Source organism: Quercus lobata, chromosome 7 (genome assembly GCF_001633185.2).
Source record: "Quercus lobata isolate SW786 chromosome 7, ValleyOak3.0 Primary Assembly, whole genome shotgun sequence".
Lineage (NCBI taxonomy): Eukaryota > Viridiplantae > Streptophyta > Magnoliopsida > Fagales > Fagaceae > Quercus > Quercus lobata.
In genome coordinates, this window is record NC_044910.1 from 43,408,471 (window position 1) to 43,424,767 (window position 16,297).

Here is a 16,297-nt window from a genome sequence, read left to right on the forward strand (position 1 = left end):
TCAACCTGAAGCTGCTAGGAAGAATTTGAAGTTTTTTGCAATTGCTGAGATCCCACCTTTTGAGCTTATCAAGAGATCCAATGGCCTCATGAACCTCAATTAAATTTTCACAATTTTCCATGAGCAAAATCTTTAAGTTTGGAGCACCCAAGTCAGGTAATTTTTCAAGACTTACGCAGCCATCTAGATCAATTTCTTCAAGAGAATTCAACCTAAAGCTGCTAGGAAGAATTTGAAGTTTTTTGCATTTCATGAGATCCCATAATTTGAGCTTATCAAGAGATCCAATGGCCTCATGAACCTCAATTAAATTTTCACAATTATTAATGTTCAAATACTCTAAGTTTGGAGCACCCAAGTCAGGTAACTTTTCAAGACTTACGCAGCCATTTAGATAAATATCTTTAAGAGATTTCAACCTAAAGCTGCTAGGAAGAATTTGAAGTTTTTTGCAATTGCTGAGATCCCACCTTTTGAGCTTATCAAGAGATCCAATGGCCTCATGAACCTCAATTAAATTTTCACAATTATCCATGTTCAAATTCTCTAAGTTTGGGGCACCCAAGTCAGGTAATTTTTCAAGACTTACACAGCCATCTAGATTAATATCTTCAAGAGATTTCAACCTAAAGCAGCTAGGAAGAATTTGAAGTTTTTTGCATTTTTTGAGACTCCAACTTTTGAGCTTATCAAGAGATCCAATGGCCTCATAAACCTCAATTAAATTTTCACAACCATTAATGTTCAATCTCTCTAAGTTTGGGGTGCACAAGTCAGGTAATTTTCTAATGGATATACACCTTTCCAAATTGATACTTTTCAAATTATTGTACTGGCCCCCCTACAAGGAAAAAAAGACCCCAAAAATTGTTCATCAAAACAATTTTAGAAATAACATCCAAAGAAATCAAAATTCATTAATACTAATACTCATACCTTCATGAATAGCTTGCCCAATCTACTGCAACTACGCGGCATTTCGAGTACAACAAGTTGTTGAGGACGATAATTGGATGGCAAAGGAAAAGGATATTCGTGCCATTCAAGTAACTTTAACCCATTGGGAAGATATATAAGTTCTTCAGAAATAATTACATTACGAACCATAAGAAATTTGAGATTTTCCATCTTTTTGAAAGCTTCATCATGTAATTTCACTGTTATTCGATTAGGCGAATGCCACATTATACCTCGAATTTTGTCTGACCCCTGATTGGATAAAGAATTAAGTGAAACATATAACACAATAGAATTTGCCAAATCTATAATAATCATGAAATTTTAAGCAAAAATGATATTGTTAAACTTATATTTGCTATAATATTAAAAAGAAAAAATTATCACTTCTACCTGATGAAAAAAGAAGTTAAAATCTAAAGAAAAATAAGTTATACCTTACTTCCAGTTAGTACTTCACATGCATCATCATAATACCATAACCTGCTACGTGTTTCGAGGATTTTTGGTGATTCTTGCCGAACAATTTCCCTACCCATTTGTTGTACCAAGTCATGCATCCCCAATATGCCATCATGACCAATGGTTACGAGACATTTATTAACAAGGTTTGGAATACCATTTCCTGGATATAAATCACAAGCATGTAATATATTTACAACATCATACTTGTTCCTTCCCTTGAAGAAACATGCAATATCAAGAAAAATATCCTTTTCCGTAGCTTCCAATCCAGCATAACTTACTTCAAGTATATTATGAATATCTTCTTTAGGAATTTTTCCATATTGCTGTACTGCACTTTCCCATTGAGATCTTGGTTTTCCACACAAATCAGAACCTATTATTGTTAGAGCTAATGGTAGGCCATTGGCATATTGTATGACTTGGTTTGCAAGTATAGAATAATCTTCCTCAAGTTCATTTCCTTGGAATGCATGTTGATTAAAAAGTTCAAGAGCTTCACAGTTGTCCAATTCCGTCATCTTGTAAGTTGTACAAACTTTTCCAAGATTATCGAGCAAGTGTTTGTCTCTTGTTGTTATAAGGACTCTACTTCCTGAAGCAAACCAATCATAATTTCCAAACAAATTTTCTATTTGTTTTGTCTTATCCACGTCATCAAGAATAACAAGAATTCTTTTACGAAGAAGCATTTCCACTATCATATTGGTTCCATGGGCTACACTCAACACTTTCAAATCTTTGCCCCTTAAGATATTAAAAAGGAGTTTCTCTTGTAGTTGGATCATGTCATTATTTGTTTCAGAACTTTCTCTAACATTTTCTAGAAAGCAACTTCCGTCAAAATGCTTAAAAATTCTGTTATAAACAGCTTTTGCAATAGTTGTCTTACCTATTCCCCCAAGACCATGAATCCCTACCATTCGAAATCCGTCTACCTTAATATTTAAAAGTGATTCTATCTCCTTGGCACGAGAATTTACTCCAACTGGATATTTAGCAACAAATAACTGTATGCCATTTAATTTGGTATACAATATTTCTTCAATAATTTGTTGGATGAATTTGAATTCAGAGCTGCTGCCAATCACAAAGTATATGAGACATTAAATGAGTTGGACTAGTTGAAAATATGAATATGAAAATAAAAGAATCAAGATGTCTAGTTTTGTACATTACATCCTACACTTTGACATATTATCAATTGAATTAAAACTTTGACATATTATCAATTGAATTAAAGGACATAATTCAAGTATTTGAGAAGTATCATTTATCTTATTTTTTATTCTTTGAGTATAAGATTTTGGCTTTCCATACTTCAAGAAATTTTGGATTTAAAAAAAATGGTGGGAGAAACTATAACATTATCAAGTCTTCGAAAGGTATATTTTGTTTCTTTGCCAAACCGAAATGACATTCTATACTTTATTCATAACTTTGATTTTGATTCATTCTATTTTTTTCACTAGTAAGAAATTGTTTTAGGCTTTTGGCAAATAGTTGCATGGAAACTTCACCTTAGGTGAGAAAAAAGCCTATTGACAGCCCATTTATAACACATTAAATGAAATGATTAAGAAAATTAGAGAAATTTTTTTTAAAGGATTATGTGGATGAGCCTTGATTCAAACAACACTCCTCTTAGGGGTGTGCACAAAACCCACCGACCCGCCAAACCCGACCCGTCGGGTTGGGTCGGTTTTTTAGGCTTGGTGGGTTGGGTTGGGTTATAAAAATTTTTTTAATGGTGGGTTGGGTTGGGTTTAGGTCATAAAATTACAAACCCGCCAAACCCAACCCGACCCACCCATATTTAATATATATTTAAAATATATTTTATATTTAATAATTTTTTTAAATCAATTATAGGGCACTTATATATATATATATATATATATTATATTATATTTAATAATTTTTTTAAAAAAACTAGCTATAGAGCAGCATTTCTTCAGTTCCTCCTACTAATACTAATTTAATATATATATAATATATTATATAATTAATAAATTTTTTTAAATAGTCAATTCTTCCTATCTTATATAAAAGCCGATTAGTTCACACAAATCCTAACAAATTACTATTGTTGTTTAGTTATTAGTGTTGTTTACCTTTAAGGAGTTACATTGATACTAATCTTTAGGTTTTTTTAATATATTATTTTTTTTTCTACTCAATTTAATAATAATAATAATAATAAAAATTTGTCAAATCCATGGGTTCAACCCGACCCAACCCGACCCATGTGGGTTGGGTTGGGTTGGGTTGGACTTATGTGATGGGTTGGGTTGGGTTGAATTTTTTTTGACCCACCATGGTGGGTTGGGTCAAAAAATCCCCTCAACCCGACCCAACCAGACCCATGCACACCCCTAACTCCTCTTATCACAAGTGTGGGTAAAAGGTGAGGTCATGGGATTAAAACTCATGAGATGTGTTTGCAACTTACTAATAGGGGAAGAAAAACTCAAAAATATGTTAGACAAACTCTTTAATTAGTATGATTAAATTTTTGGCAAAAAATATATTTTAGTCTCTACATTTTCAGGCGATTCCTATTTTAGTTCTTAAATTTTATTTTTACCGCTTCTAATCCCTATTTTGAAAAATGCTTTCCGTTTTGGTCCCTGTCGTTACTCATTTAACAGAATTATCCTATGTGGTAAACGGTCCAACAATAAATACTGACGTGTTCATTAAAATAATATTAAAAAAATTATTTACATTTTCAAAAATGCCACATCAACAATTTAATTTTTTTTTTAAAGTCATGTCTAATAAAAATAATATAAAAATTTATAACCTAATTATTTTTTTAAAAAAGAAAAGAAATTAGTTAAATTAATTTTTTTCTTTTTTTGGGAAGAACATGAAGAACTCAGAACTATGTGTTCTTCATTTTCTCTGTGTTCTTCCCCCCAAAAAATTGACTCATATTCTTAGCAAATTAACCCTTATTTTCTTCCCTTTTCTTTGTCTTTCTTCTCTTTTTTTTTTTTTTTTCTCATGTATTTCCTTGGCATCCAAACCCAAAAAATTTTCACACACTCAAAAGAAAACCTTCAAACCAGTTCCCCTCCCTTCTAAATCTCAAACCTTCCTCTTGCTTCCAAAACTCTCACAACTGTTTCAACCTCCATGGCCGGCCTCCTCTACTCATCGCTAGTACCGCCACCACCACAACCAGCGGTGGTTCTCTTCTTTTCTTTCTCTGAAACGACCTACTCTCTCTATCACGATTCGCTCAAACTCAGACCCAAATGGCTCAAACTCTTTCTAACTCACAGATCGTTGTCTCTCTATCCCAGATCGGTAAGTCTCTCTCTTTCATCTCTCTATCTCTCAGCTCAGTGGTGTAGATCGTGGTGGAGATGTGCATTCCGATGGTGGGTTTGGGGATTGTGAGTTTTGTTGATCTGGGTTTGTGGTGTATGTTGATTTTTGGGTTTGTGGTGTATGTTGTACTCCGATGTTGATTTCTGGGTTTGTGGATAAGGATGATGATTGCATGGATCGGGTTGAGTTTGAAGTGAAAACCCAGTTCTCTCTCTCTAAACCCATGGACGAAAACCCAAACTCTCTCTCTAAATTGATGGCCGAAACCAGTGGTGGCTTTCTCTCAAAACCCATAGGCTAACTAAATCGGCGGCTTCAGATCTGGGGTTAAAGGTGTGTGGGTTGTTGAATTTAAGGTTGTGTGGTTGTTTGTGGTTTGGTTGTGCATGGAGGCCGAAAATCTGGGTTTGAGTTTTTTGTTTTTTGTGTTTGGTTTCCAAGCATAAGAAAATCTTGTTGAATGTGTGTGTCTTGTAAATTTTTATGGGCATGTCTTTTTATTTTGTAAATCTAAGTGATTTTATGGGTTTAGTTGCTAAGGAAATGCAAGAAAAGAAAAGTAAATTTTTAATTTTTAATTTTCTGGGCAAGCTTAGTAGGGGAAGAAAATGAAGAACACATAGTCCTTTTTCATGTTCTTCCAAAAAAAGAAAAAAATTAATTTAACTAATTTTTTTTCTTTTTTTAAAAAATAATTAGGTTAGAAATTTTTATATTATTTTTATCTAATGTGACGTTTTTTAAAAATTAAATTATTGATGTGACATTTTTAAAAATAAAAATAATATTTTTGATATTATTTTAATGAACATGTCAGCATTTACTGTTGGACCGTTTGTCACGTAAGATAATTCTGTTACATGAGTAACGACAGGGACCAAAATGGGAAGCGTTTTTTAAAATAGGGACTAAAAACGGTAAAAATAAAATTTAGAGACTAAAATGAGAATCGCTTGAAAATATACAGACTAAAATGTGCTTTTCGCCTAAATTCTTTTATTTCTACTAACCTAACTAACTTAGTAATTGAAGAGATAATCATAATATATATATATATATATATATTTTTTTTTTTCATATTTGGCATTTGTGGTTGTAACAAAACCATTAGAAATCTAAAAGTTATAAAAGCACATAACATTAGTTATTAGATACATACCCATCCTTATAATGCCATCCAGATAAATCAGCCGCTTCTTTTAGAGCTGTCCTCCACCTCTGCACCTTCTCTTTGTTATTCTTGAATTTGTTTTCTTGTTCGGCCAATGCTTCTTTAAAAGCACATTTTTCTTGCTTACGTACTTCAGATGGATCTACTTTGTAAAAAACAGGTACAACCCGTTGTCCATTTAGCCTGCAGTTAAGAATCTCGACAAGTTCTTCCAAACACCAAGTCGAAAATGCGTAATTTTGAGAGAATATAATTATTGAAATCCTTGACGATCTAATAGCTCTGCGAAGTTCCTCTGAAATTGTTTCTCCTCTTTGCAGATCATTATCAATGAAGGTATTTGAAGATGGTAAGATTTAGTCTGGTGGGCCTATCTTAATGGGCCTGACGGATAGGTACTGTTTGGTCTGTGTAAAGCGGGACCCACGCTCCCTAAAGGCCCATCATGGACAGACATAGTAAGGGCCCATAGCCCGAAATCTCTATTGCCTGGAAAAGCCTTAAGATCCAATAAGGGAAATGGTATCAGAGTCCCACATTGGAAAGATCTGGAGGTCAAGAAGAAAAGCCACCTCTCCACTGCTATAAAAGGAGTAACTTTCACGCAAATCAAGGTAAGATTAATTGACCCTCTCTAACGCCTTTAAAAAATAACTCAAGGGACGAATTCTAACTTGACCTTCGGAGAACTTTTGGCCGGCACCACACCGGTGCTCTCTAAGGGTTTTTCTCCCGTTCGTTCTTGTTGTGCAGGTTCGTTGACTCGCGAGTACAGTGCGACTCATTGGTGACAATTCTCAACGTCATCAGTTGGCGCCGTCTGTGGGAAAGAACGAGAGACGTATAGTACTTCGTAGATTCCCAGACAAAAGAGTTCCATGGTACTCACTCGCTCAATGGCAACCACGAATGACGTTCAGGAAGAAGCCCCTACGACGGCCCTTGAGAGACAGGTCAGGACGCTCGCCGCAGCCGTAGAGCGCCTCACCAAGCAAAACCACGACCTACAAGAGCAGCTGAACCAAAAGAATGCCGCGGTCAGTAACCAAGGAGCGGATCAAGAGGGAAACAGCGCCGAAAGGAGAAATCAGGACGGACCACAGGGGAGTAACGCCCCGAGCAAACCAGTAAGACGGGACATAAGCATCCCTTCCCCGACGGACACTGCCCCACAATCCATCATCGCGGAGATGCAGGCGATGAAGGAGCAGATGGATGTGATGATGAGCGCTCTCAAGGGGCGAGTGTCAAGTGATCTTGACGACCTTGTCAACCGGACTGACTCACCATTCACAGCAGCTGTTAACTCCTTCCCCCTGCCAAATAAGTTCCGTATGCCAAGTATGGATAGTTACGACGGAGTCAAGGACCCTCTAGATCACCTAGAGACCTTCAAGACCCTGATGCACCTTCAGGGAGTGGCAGACGCGATTATGTGCAGGGCCTTTCCTACAACCCTGAAGGGCGCAGCAAGGATTTGGTTCAGCCGGATAGCGCCCAACTCCATCAGCACCTTCAAGGAGCTAAGCGCTCAATTTACTACGCATTTCATCGGAGGACATCGGTACAAGAAATCCACGGCTTGTTTGATGAATATCAAGCAACGGGAAGAGGAGACGTTAAGGGCCTACATATCACGCTTCAACAAAGAAGCACTCTCGATCGACGAAGCCGACGACAAGATATTGGTAGCAGCATTCACAAACGGACTAAAGGGGGGTAAGTTTTTGTTCTCCCTATACAAAAACGACCCCAAGACCATGTCGGAGGTCCTTTACAGGGCCACCAAATATATGAACGCTGAAGACGCACTATTATCGCGAGAAGATAGGCCCAAGAAAAGAGACCGACAGGAGGATTCTCGACAAGACCAGGGGCGGAAGAAAGGAAGGATGGGAGACCGAAGGGAGGACAGACGTCCAAAACCCATGGGCGGAAGGTTCGCGAGTTTCACCCCTCTAAACGCGCCGATTGACCAAGTCCTAATGCAGATTAAGGACGAAGGGTCCCTGACGTTCCCAGGAAAGCTGAAGAGTGACCCCAGCAAAAGGCCTAGAGACAAATATTGCCGCTTTCATCGTGACCACGGCCACGACACGGCCGATTGCTACGACTTGAAGCAGCAAATCGAAGCACTTATCCGACAAAAGAAGAGAGTGTTCGCAACGGAACGGGACCAAGCAATAGCGGAGGAGGTCCGCAAACTCCAAGAGGCAAGCTTCATCAGGGAAGTCTACTATCCCGATTGGCTGGCGAATGTGGTAATGGTAAAGAAAGCGAGCGGCAAGTGGCGCATGTGCGTGGATTTCACCGATCTTAACAAAGCGTGCCCTAAAGATAGCTATCCCCTTCCAAGAGTCGACGTCCTAGTAGACTCGACGGCTCAACACCAGTTACTAAGCTTCATGGACGCTTTCTCGGGTTACAATCAGATCCGCATGCACGAGGCCGATCAGGAAAAGACTTCGTTCGTAACCAGCCAAGGACTATTCTGCTACAAAGTAATGCCATTCGGCCTGAAGAATGCGGGGGCAACATACCAAAGGCTAATGAACAAGATGTTCGCGCAGCAGATCGGGAGGAATGTTCAAGTCTATGTCGACGACATGCTTGTGAAGAGCCGGAAGGAGGAAGACCACCTCGAAGATCTTAAGGAAACGTTCGGTACGCTACGATCCTACAACATGAAACTCAATCCGGGAAAATGCGCATTCGGCGTAACGGCAGGCAAATTCCTAGGCTTCATGGTATCCCAGAGAGGGATTGAGGCTAACCCGGACAAAATCCGAGCCATATTAGAAATGGCACCCCCGCGAAATGTGAAGGAGATACAAAGCCTTAACGGCAAGATAGCGGCGTTAAATAGATTCGTGTCGAGAGCCACGGACAAGTGCCTGCCCTTTTTTCGCACATTAAAGAAATCCTTCGAGTGGACGGACGAGTGTCAGAGAGCGTTCGAGGAGTTAAAGGCATACCTATCTTCACCACCCCTATTGAGTCCATCGCAACCTGGCGAAGAACTTTTCCTCTACTTGGCAGTCTCATCTGTCGCCGTCAGCGCTGCTTTAATTAGAGAAGAGGATAATGCACAGAAGCCTGTATACTACGCCAGCCGGGCGCTCCGCGGCGCCGAAGAAAGATACCAACCTATGGAGAAACTCGCTTTCGCATTGATAACGGCGGCTCGCAAGCTGAAACCTTACTTTCAAGCCCATACCATGAATGTAATGACCGACAAGCCCTTGCGAAGGGCACTGAGTAATCCCGAAGCCGCGGGTCGACTGACGTTGTGGGCAATAGAATTGAGTGAGTTTGACATCAAGTACCGTCCGCGTGTAGCCATCAAAGGACAAGCTGTAGCCGACTTCATAGCAGAGTTTACGCGAGACGAGGACAAGGGGGCAGAAGAACCCCCCAAATGGAGCATCTACACCGACGGGTCCTCCAATCGGCGAATTGGAGGGGCCGGCATAGTGTTGCTGTCACCAGAAGGAGACAAGATCGAATGTATGGTCCGTCTCGACTTTCCCATTACCAACAATGAAGCAGAGTACGAAGCAGTGGCGGCAGGACTCGACCTGGCAAAAGCCGCCGGAGCGGAAAGTGTAGCCGTTCATTGCGACTCGCAGGTCGTAACCAATCAAGTAAACGGAGAGTATGAATGTAAGGGGGAAAGGCTAAAGAGATATCTTGATCAAGTGAAGGCGAGAATCAACGGGCTAAAAGCGACGGTCGTCCAAATCCCCAGAGGAGAGAATGAGCTCGCCGATCGCCTAGCCAAAGCCGCTTCAGCAGAACATGTGACGACACCGGGTAATGTACTTTCCTTTGTTCAAGTCTTCCCACTAATAGACCCCGACAATATGCAGGAGATACGCTCCGAAAGAAACTGGACTACACAGATAACTTCATACTTGAAGGACGGGTTACTGCCCCAAGAGAAGGAGGCAGCGAGGAAATTAAAAGTCCAAGCGGCGAGATTCGTCTTGATAAAAGACATTCTTTACAAGAGGGGTTTCTCCCGTCCTTACCTAAGATGCCTCGGGGTTGAAGAGGCAGACTACGTAATGAGGGAAGTACACGAAGGGATATGCGGGAACCATTCTGGGTCGCGGTCGTTAGTGCACAAACTGGTACGAGCTGGGTACTACTGGCCGACCATGCAGAAGGATGCCGAGTCTTACGTTAAAAGCTGCGACAAATGCCAGCGGTTCAGCAATTTTATCGGACAGCCGGCTGAGGAGCTCACACCCATGACGGCTCCATGGCCGTTCGCTCAATGGGGACTGGATATCATGGGGCCTTTCCCAACATGGGGCCTTTCCCAACGGCGGTAAGGCAGCTCAAGTTCTTGGTAGTGGGTATTGACTACTTCACAAAATGGGTAGAAGCGGAAGCCTTGGCCACCATCACAGAAAAGAACATTAGAAGTTTTGTCTGGCGGTCCATCGTATGCAGGTTTGGTATTCCTAGAGTCCTTGTCTCGGACAACGGGAGGCAGTTCGACAACGGCCACTTCAGGGATTTCTGCACACAGCTAGGAATAAAAAACCACTACTCATCACCCGCCCATCCTCAGGCCAATGGCCAGGTTGAAGTCACGAACCGATCCCTGCTAAAGATTATCAAGACTCGGCTCGAGGGGGCAAAGGGGATATGGCCCGAAGAATTACCGAGCATACTTTGGGCGTACAGGACGACGGCTAGGACTCCGACAGGAGAGACGCCATTCCGACTGACATACGGGAATGAGGCGGTCATCCCCGCAGAAGTTGGCCTCACAAGTTACAGGGTTCATAACCATGATGAAGGCAGGAACGACGAATCAATGAGGCTACAGCTGGACCTGATAGATGAGGTAAGGTCGGCCGCGGAGCAAAGGATCGCAAGATACCAGGAACGCATGGCCAGACATTACAACTCCAGGGTCCGACACAGAGACTTCCAAGTGGGAGACCTGGTACTCAGAAGGGTCATGGGCGCAGCTAGAGACCCTACACAGGGAAAGCTCGGCCCCAACTGGGAAGGACCTTACCGAGTCACGGCATGGAAAAGGAAAGGAACATACCACCTGGAGACTACAGAGGGGGAGAAGCTACTACATCCATGGAATGCGGAGCATTTGAGGAAATACTACCAGTGATAGTAACACGGCGAACGGCAACCAATTTTCCATTTGGCTTTTTATTAACTATTTATAAGTTTTCTTTAACATGTGTTTCTTTGCTACAATCCAGTCGTGCCTTTTTTTAAGCCCAAGGGGGCAGGCACTTTTCCTTTACGCAATTAGAAACAAGTATGATTTTCTGTCTACTTTGATGTCACTACAATTGTCCTCAAATTGAACGGATGCTAGTTAAAAGTCCACAAAGTGGACGGATCACCTAAACAGGTGTATAATTCTACATGTCCGTAAAAGTGGACGGTTAATACGCCACTAAGTGGACGGATCACCTAAACAGGTGAATAATTCTACATGTCCGTCAAAGTGGACGGTTAATACGCCACTAAGCGGACGGATCACCTAAACAGGTGAATAATTCTACATGTCCGTCAAAGTGGACGGTTAATACGCCACTAAGCGGACGGATCACCTAAACAGGTGTATAATTCTACATGTCCGTCAAAGTGGACGGTTAATACGCCACTAAGTGGACGGATCACCTAAACAGGTGTATAATTCTACATGTCCGTCAAAGTGGACGGTTAATACGCCACTAAGTGGACGGATCACCTAAACAGGTGTATAATTCTACATGCCCGTCAAAGTGGACGGTTAATACGCCACTAAGTGGACGGATCACCTAAACAGGTGAATAATTCTACATGTCCGTAAAAGTGGACGGTTAATACGTCACTAAGTGGACGGATCACCTAAAAACGGTGAATAATTCTACGCGTCCGTAAAAGTAGACGGTCTATACGCCACAATGTGGACGGGTAACCTAAAACGGTAAATAATTCTACATGTCCACGAAATGGACGGATCATCAAAACGGTGAGTATTTAAACAAGTCCACAAGTTGGACGGTATGGCCTCCACAAAGTGGACGGACCTACGTAATTCAATACTTCCATAAGTTCGAGGTATTTATGCCACTAAGTGGACGGATCATCTAAAACGGTAAATAATTCTACATGTCCACGAAATGGACGGATCATCAAAACGATGAGTATTTAAACAAGTCCACAAGTTGGACGGTATGGCCTCCACAAAGTGGACGGACCTACGTAATTCAATACTTCCTTAAGTTCGAGGTATTTAAGCCACTAAGTGGACGGATCATCTAAAACGGTGAATAATTCTACATGTCCATAAATTGGACGGTTCAGCCAAAACGGTGGGAAAATTACATACATAAATAAAGCGGACGGCTCCAGAACGCCCACGAGGTGGACGGACGACATGACTATATAAGTCAGCAACAGCTTTTAAAATGGACGGATCAACAGATTAGCTTGTGCAAATCAACACTTAAAATCAAACATTGTTCAATACAAAATCAAACTTTAAACAAACCGTCTACAAATAATTAACTGTATATAAAAGGGAGACGGATCCTCCTAAACGATTACATGGGTTACTCTGCTTTCTTGGGGTCGGCAACAGCGACCTCATTCGGCGGAGCGGACTCTCCGTCACCCTGAGCTGCTTCTTCCCCAAAGAGGTCCTCCGTATTTTCGGAGGCGACGGGCAGGGCAGAAGTCTGATCTTGATCAGTAAGTGTTATCATAGACACGTCCAGATCTGGGTAGGTCTTTTTTATCTGACGGAGCGCATCGTCAAAGCCTTGAAGGAACGATCCTCCAAGCTCCTTCAACAAGGACTCGGAGTTGCGATATTCGCTGACGGCGTCGTCCTTTGCATGACGGAGCTTTTTCTTCAGATCTTTCACCTCGTCCGCTCTGCTCTTCAAGACCTTCCCAGCTTCTTCCGTCTTCTGTTCGAGCTCCTTTCTTGTATTCTCAGACAGTTCAAATTTCTGCTCCATGGTGAACTTCCACTTGTGCAGCTGGCTAAGCTCTTCTTCCGTCTTCCCAAGTTTTGACCGTACCCGTTCCAGAGCCGCTTCACGGTTGAGGCAACGGTCCATCAAGCCCTTCATCATAACCAAGGACTGAAATAAAGAAAATTAGAAGTGTTAAAAATGAAACTAGAAAGTGAACGGACATACACTGAAGGATAATGAAAAGTTACCTGTCCGACGGCAAATAACCCCGTCTCTCCCATCGCCTCCGTCGAGTGATTCCCCAGATCCTCATAGTCCTCTGCAGAAAGTATGGACGTAAGCTTTTCCAAAGCGAACTTCGAATCATCACGAAGAAGGGGAGGGGGCTTCTCCTCGCTGACGGGTGGAGCATGCATTAGGCCCTTACCGGCCCCCTGTTTAACTTGGTTGACGGCCTTAGGGCCCTCAGCCATCAAGCCCACGATGGGCTCCATTGACACCTTTGGCTGCTTGTGTGGACGGTCGGACTTTGGTGGCTGCTTCCTCTTGCCCGATGACCCCGGCACACTGGGAACAACGATCTCACCCGTCTTCTTTTGCTCGACGGCTAGAGATTTTATCATGGCTCTTCTCTTGGCGTCGTCCATTTCTGCAATACAGGACGGATGATGATGTTCTCTCAAAAGTAAAATTTCAATTTCAAGGGTAAAAGTAGACGGACTCACGTTTGTGTATTCTTTCGTCGTAAGCAATGGCCTCACGGGTAGGTTCTGGACCGTCACAATACCAGTGTATTGTCTTTGGATTCACTAACTTGGCCCAGGTCCTTTCGTCCGGCTTAGCTTTTCTACAAACCTTTTCAAGGAAACTAAATTCCTCGAGGCTAACCTGCGGGCGCCCTCTACCTGCAAAGAGAGACGGTCAAAATACGCACATAATAGAGGACGGGTGTATAAAAAAGGAACAAGCAAGACGGGTGCATACGCGCTTGGTTTATTATCCCCCAAGTTGTATCGACGGGCATGTACTCCGTCTCTCCTGGACGGTTCATCCACCTGTCACCCTCCAGGAAGAAATAGCGACTCTTCCAGTCTCTATTTGAGTCTGGGGTCTCAAAGATGACCTTCAACAAGGGACTTCGACTAGCAAAACGGTACAACCCCCTTGATCTATCAATCTCATCTGGACGGTAACAGTGAAGAAATTCACGGACCGTCAGTCTCCTTTCTCCATTCGACATTGCGCCATAAAGAATCTCCATTGCTATGAAGACCCTCCAGGCGTTTGGAGAAATCTGGGTGACGGACAGTCCCAGGTAATGCAAGAGTTCCCTATGGAGTGTAGAGAGCGGGAACCGAAGTCCAGCCTTCAACACCTGCTCGTACACTCCAACACCTTCTACTCCGTCATAATAACATCTCTCCGACACGTAGGGAAGACGGATCGGGATGTAGTCTGGTATCTGAAAATTTGTTCTAAAGGTACTGAAATGTCTCTCCCGGATGACGGATGTGAACCTATGCACTGTCCACTCTGGTAACATGATGAACTGCCTTAGTCCATCAGCACCTACGACGGACTCCAGTGCTTGATTCCCGTCAGGACCCTCTATCTCAATTTTCTCCACATCCTCACTTGTTGAGGACGAAGAGGATGCAGACGGACTCCTATCTTCGCCTGGACTATCTTGGTCTTTATGACCGGACGGGTATACATTCTCGTATTCCGTCCCGTCACGAACCACCGATTGGTTACTTGACGCACTAGACATTTCCTACAATTAATGATGAAACCTAAGACTTGACGGGTTTAAAAACATTGACGGGTATATTAAGCCTAACAATATTGCTTGGTCGAAAATGTAACTTGAATATGAAATTAAAGTAAATACTTACCACACCTGACGGAGTAATGCTGACGGTTGTGGTAATTGGTGGTTACCAGTGCTCGACGGACTTCTCTGGCAAGGTTGACGGTTCTCTCTGACAGACGTTTTCTGTTTGGAAATGCGAAAATGAGAGATTGAGACGCCTCATATATATAGGAGATACACGGAAGACGAAGCGACGCTTCGATCCTATACAACGGCCAGTCAGAGATTGACACGTGGCATGCTAATAAATGCTAACCTGTCTGCTCGCATCAGTAGATGGTAACCGTCGACTATATGAAACCGTCTGAAACTGCAAGATACCCGTCATCCTATCTGACGGTTAAAGATCTGAAACCGTCATACATTCTGACGGTTGTGTCCGCCTATTACTTTAAATCTTCTGTTTCACGGATCCATTCCGTCATTAAAGTACCCGTCATGCCCCTACATTAGGATCGTCACCCCATTGATCCTTGGAACAGACGGACCATTGGGGTGAAGGGGGCAACTGAAGATGGTAAGATTTAGTCTGGTGGGCCTATCTTAATGGGCCTGACGGATAGGTACTGTTTGGTCTGTGTAAAGCGGGACCCACGCTCCCTAAAGGCCCATCATGGACAGACATAGTAAGGGCCCATAGCCCGAAATCTCTATTGCCTGGAAAAGCCTTAAGATCCAATAAGGGAAATGGTATCAGAGTCCCACATTGGAAAGATCTGGAGGTCAAGAAGAAAAGCCACCTCTCCACTGCTATAAAAGGAGTAACTTTCACGCAAATCGAGGTAAGATTAATTGACCCTCTCTAACGCCTTTAAAAAATAACTCAAGGGACGAATTCTAACTTGACCTTCGGAGAACTTTTGGCCGGCACCACACCGGTGCTCTCTAAGGGTTTTTCTCCCGTTCGTTCTTGTTGTGCAGGTTCGTTGACTCGCGAGTACAGTGCGACTCATTGGTGACAATTCTCAACGTCATCAGTATTAATACTTTTGTCACACAAACCATGATATAAATGGTCAGTAAAACCATTGCGGGTATCCTCACCTCTGAAGCTCAAAAAAACATCGTAGTTACACTGGCGAGTGGAAGAAGAAAAAGAGAATCCTTGATTGATCGGGAAATCCATTAGAATCTACCAGCAGAAGATTGAGAAGAAGAAAGATGTGATGAAATGAGAATTATAAGAGATGAGGAGTAAAGCTTCAAGTTTTTTGACAGAGCGATATTTGAATGGAAATGAAGGCCTTGAAAGTAGGGAAGTCCCACTTCCGCGAAGATTCCGTGGTGCAAACTTTTGAACAGGGGCTCCTTCATTTGTCAAAAAGTGAGTGAGAAAACAATGATTAAAATTACTTTATTGACAACGCGGAATTGACTAAATCATTGTGTTTCCTCACACATACATTCGCACCGATCAAGGATCAACAAATTAACCCAAAAAAAAAAAAAAAAAAGGAAAACATAACATACATTCTCTCACAAACAAACGAAAGAAAAAGAAGATGGGAAAGGAAAAGTAAAAAGTAGAAATAAAGACAAGGA

At 42.1% G+C, this 16,297-nt stretch overlaps 2 protein-coding genes across 3 annotated transcripts; both read right to left on the minus strand.

Moving 5' to 3' along the window:
* LOC115952089 (protein SUPPRESSOR OF npr1-1, CONSTITUTIVE 1-like) lies at positions 1-13,529 on the minus strand. The gene is made up of 7 exons (XM_031069172.1): positions 13,131-13,529; positions 12,518-12,966; positions 5,921-6,115; positions 1,395-2,502; positions 937-1,209; positions 148-841; positions 1-44 (listed from the first exon to the last, which is right to left on the minus strand). The coding sequence occupies exons 1-7, from the start codon at positions 13,527-13,529 to the stop codon at positions 1-3; spliced, it is 3,162 nt and encodes a 1,053-aa protein (XP_030925032.1).
* LOC115952310 lies at positions 12,261-15,613 on the minus strand. 2 transcript variants are annotated; one of them, XM_031069416.1, is made up of 5 exons: positions 15,012-15,613; positions 14,778-14,878; positions 13,608-13,787; positions 13,131-13,531; positions 12,261-13,050 (listed from the first exon to the last, which is right to left on the minus strand). In XM_031069416.1, the coding sequence occupies exons 1-5, from the start codon at positions 15,023-15,025 to the stop codon at positions 12,514-12,516; spliced, it is 1,233 nt and encodes a 410-aa protein (XP_030925276.1). In that variant the 5' UTR covers positions 15,026-15,613; the 3' UTR covers positions 12,261-12,513. The 2 variants fall into 2 exon arrangements, with proteins under 2 accessions (XP_030925276.1, XP_030925275.1); XM_031069415.1 differs by having other exon boundaries at positions 13,867-15,613.
* Between the last annotated feature and the right edge of the window lie 684 nt (positions 15,614-16,297).

Excerpts from the sequence above, each read along its gene's own strand:
- LOC115952089 (XM_031069172.1), bottom strand. The coding sequence starts at position 13,529 with ATGGACGACGCCAAGAGAAGAGCCATGATAAAATCTCTAGCCGTCGAG. Across the intron at positions 2,503-5,920 it reads GGATGGCATTATAAGGATGG|CAGCTCTGAATTCAAATTCA; the intron begins GTATGTATCTAA and ends TGTGATTGGCAG. Across the intron at positions 1,210-1,394 it reads AAGTACTAACTGGAAGTAAG|GGGTCAGACAAAATTCGAGG; the intron begins GTATAACTTATT and ends TTATCCAATCAG.
- LOC115952310 (XM_031069415.1), bottom strand. The coding sequence starts at position 14,653 with ATGTCTAGTGCGTCAAGTAACCAATCGGTGGTTCGTGACGGGACGGAA. Across the intron at positions 13,532-13,607 it reads CGACGAAAGAATACACAAAC|AAATGGACGACGCCAAGAGA; the intron begins GTGAGTCCGTCT and ends CCTGTATTGCAG. Across the intron at positions 13,051-13,130 it reads GGTTATTTGCCGTCGGACAG|TCCTTGGTTATGATGAAGGG; the intron begins GTAACTTTTCAT and ends TCTTTATTTCAG.